This window comes from Elaeis guineensis, chromosome 16 (genome assembly GCF_000442705.2).
Source record: "Elaeis guineensis isolate ETL-2024a chromosome 16, EG11, whole genome shotgun sequence".
Classification (NCBI taxonomy): Eukaryota; Viridiplantae; Streptophyta; class Magnoliopsida; order Arecales; family Arecaceae; genus Elaeis; species Elaeis guineensis.
In genome coordinates this window covers 24,705,299-24,708,519 of record NC_026008.2, presented here as the reverse complement: position 1 = coordinate 24,708,519, position 3,221 = coordinate 24,705,299, and the positions used below count along the sequence as shown (strand labels likewise).

Genomic DNA, 3,221 nt, shown 5'->3' with positions numbered 1-3,221 from the left:
CTAAGAAGCATCTCATTTGTTAGACTTAGATAACATAATATTAGGCTATCTGGTCTATATTGTCCTCATGTATCTCTATCCGATATCGAAGAAGTTAAACAATTCATTTTCAATAGTAATTTCATCCCCAGTATTATTTCTATCACCATCTTTGAGAAAATAAAAACCATTCCTTCTCCTAATAATAGTGGCTTCATGAAAGAACTCTGTATTCCTATGATCTTCTTTAAGCCATTTAATTCTTGATTTTTGTCTCTATATAATATCTTATTGGCATACAAGAGAGTGATATTCAACAAGATTGAATCAAAAAATAGATAAATCTCTATTAGAAAGAACTCCGTCATCATACTTCTTTCTTTGTAACTCCTAGAAGCTGTATATTAATTTATCTGAAAGTATGTATTGGATTATTATTGGATGTGTATCAAATAAGCTTGTAGTATATATCAAAAAATTGATAAGTATACATCATCAAGCCATATAGTGTATATTAGTAAATATAATACTCCAAAAATTATATACCAATTTGCTTGAAGATATATATTAGATTATTAGAAAAATAATTTACTGAATGTATATCATTTGACTATATACTATGTATTGATAAATTTTATATTTTAAAAATTATGTGTTGAGTTATTTAGAGATGTATATTGACTTATTTAATAATTAATTTATTTAGTGTATATCATATAGTTATATAGTATGTACCGATTAAAAAAATTAAAATTAAAAAAATAAAATATCATATATTTTTTTAATCAAAAAATGAACAATTTTATTAATAAAAAAATTTAAATTTTAAATTCATTCTTTAAAATTAACATTAAAAACTATATATCAAATTATGAAGTTCATTCCATAATTCTTTTTCCTAGGATGCGGCCCATATGATTTTTTGTTCCCATTGGACGGTTTGAAAACTACGAGAGCACCCTATGTGATCACTGAAAGACACCATGTTGTCATTATGGCGACCAGGTCATCATTTAGGGGCACCATGTGAGGTTGTTCAAATAAAAAGAAAGAGACACCATGTGAAGGTTCATACCTTGGTCCGGTTGTCGCATGCAAGTCTTTGACAGAAACCGGATCCTTAGAAAATGTGCACCGGCTAGCCGTATTGTCAAAAACACGGCCTATTGAAGCATGGCAATCTGGCTAGAGGTATGGAATCATCTAAGCGATGAGTCTATTCAATAATATGCACACTTATGCTATTTCTCCTCACCTTTCGTTTGATTGGTTGAAAGCTTGAATTTAAGATGAATTAACTTGTACATGTGATAGATGATGTGAATGATTAGGACTGGGTAACTTTATTTGGTTGCAATATGTGACACTTTGAGAGAGATTATTCACGGGAGGTACATCCTTATGTCATTTCACCACCAGGCCTTACTGATGTGTCTATTCAATATTGTAAATGCCATCTAGCCTTAATGACATCTCTATTCAATAATGTAAACACCAAAGACCTTTATGGGAGAGAATCCAATTGCGCTTCGATGGGAGAAAAGCCATCCTTACCCAGACCTTTATGGGAGAGAATCCAATGCAAGGGAAGAAAAAAGAAAAAGAAAATGGGTGCTCTTGGCTGTGGGCTATAAGAGGACTTCAGCTTCGTCTCGTCGCCACAAGAGGAAATCAATTTGTCATCAAATAGCAAAAGCGGTAGAAGTTAATGGCGGAATTCACCGAGGTGTTCGATGTTGAAAAGGGGGGTAGCAAGTGGAAATCTTACATGGACTTCATTCATAAGATGCGCCGTCTACTAGGAGTGAGATTTTCGCACAATCGCCCCGTCCTTCCTCCTCAGGAGAATCCTCCCAAGAAATGGTTCGACGTCGTGCTGCGATCCAGCACCAGTGAGATCACGCTAAGGATCCGGCGGGACAACCTCTACCTGGACGGCTACCGAATGGAGAATCCTAAGCAGTGGTTAGAATTTGGGGATCGTTCTTCTCGACAACATCTAATTCCTGGATCCACCTTCCTGGGCTTCGATGGTGGCTACGATGACTTGCAACGTTCTGCCCAAGAAAATATGGAGAAAATATCTCTTGGCGCGGAGGAAATCAAGAAAGCTGTTAACCAGCTCGCTACCTCCACGAGTGGCAAGGACAGGGCGCGGCATTTGATTGTCGTGGTCCAGATGATCTGCGAGTCGATTAGATTCGAACGCATCTCCGAATTTCTTGCTACCGAATTCCCCGGCAGTTCGAAACCCCCTAAATGGATGCCGGCACTCGAGCACGGCTGGGGAGATCTCTCTGCCGCGTTGCTGCGCGCCGATGCCAATCCCGACCGTCCCTTCCGCCTTCCGCAACCCAATGCTATGGGAATAGTGACGGCCGAGCAGGCGGCAGCGGACCTTGGCATCTTGCTGGATTCCTCCCACTTGCGCCCAAGGATTCAGCTCATGGTCGCCGCCTTCAACCAGGGTGAAGGGCGACCACTGGTGGAGGTCTTCTGGGTGCGCGTCAACAACATCGACCGAAAGGACCCGGGCGACCTCTACGGCACGATCACAGTCACGGACGGGCTGGGTTCCCAATACCTCTACAAGCGCACGAGGGACCAATACGAGTCCATCCACCCGGGCCAGAATGCTCTGCTCACCGGCCCAGCTCGAGCCATCTCGGCCTATGGGAGCTTCACCATGGATGTGGCTCTCATGGATAAGGATGCTGAAGTCAGCCGCGGGCAGATCTCGTGCAACGTTTACAACACCAGCAATGAGTATGACAAGCCCTTATTCCGCAACGTTGATGGCAAGAATGGCTCGGTGACGGTGAACTACGCGGTGTTAAGTGATGCGGCGGAGGCGGCTGTGGAGGTTACGCTCATAGATGGAGACGGGAAGAACCCCGCCCATGTTTATGGACGGCTTAGTTCTCGCAATGGCAAAGGTGAGAGTGAGCTCTTTCGGAAGAGGTCGAGCGAGCGCATAGATGTACGTCCCGGGCAGCTCATCCCGCTGTCGAGATCCGTAGTGGCTGTGCCGTCCAACTCCTCCCTCGTGGTTGAGGCGGATCTCTATGATCATCGCAGCGATGCTTCTTCCGGTGATGAGATTGCCAAGGGCACTGCAGAGTTCCCTTCCAAGCTTCAGGGCACGTATGAGAAGATCATCCAAGGCAAGAAAGGTAAGATCCGTGTGAAGGTCACTTGGAATCGAGATATTTAAAGCCATATGCTCCTACGAGTAGTCTTGT

The 3,221-nt window shown here is 42.7% G+C and overlaps 1 protein-coding gene across 1 annotated transcript; it reads left to right on the top strand.

Moving 5' to 3' along the window:
• Window positions 1–1,111: 1,111 nt before the first annotated feature.
• Window positions 1,112–3,221, top strand: LOC105060625 (60 kDa jasmonate-induced protein; the record flags this gene model as incomplete). The annotated part of the gene is given in 1 exon segment (XM_073250259.1): window positions 1,112–3,221. A coding segment is annotated over 1 exon segment (1,506 nt). The 5' UTR covers window positions 1,112–1,687.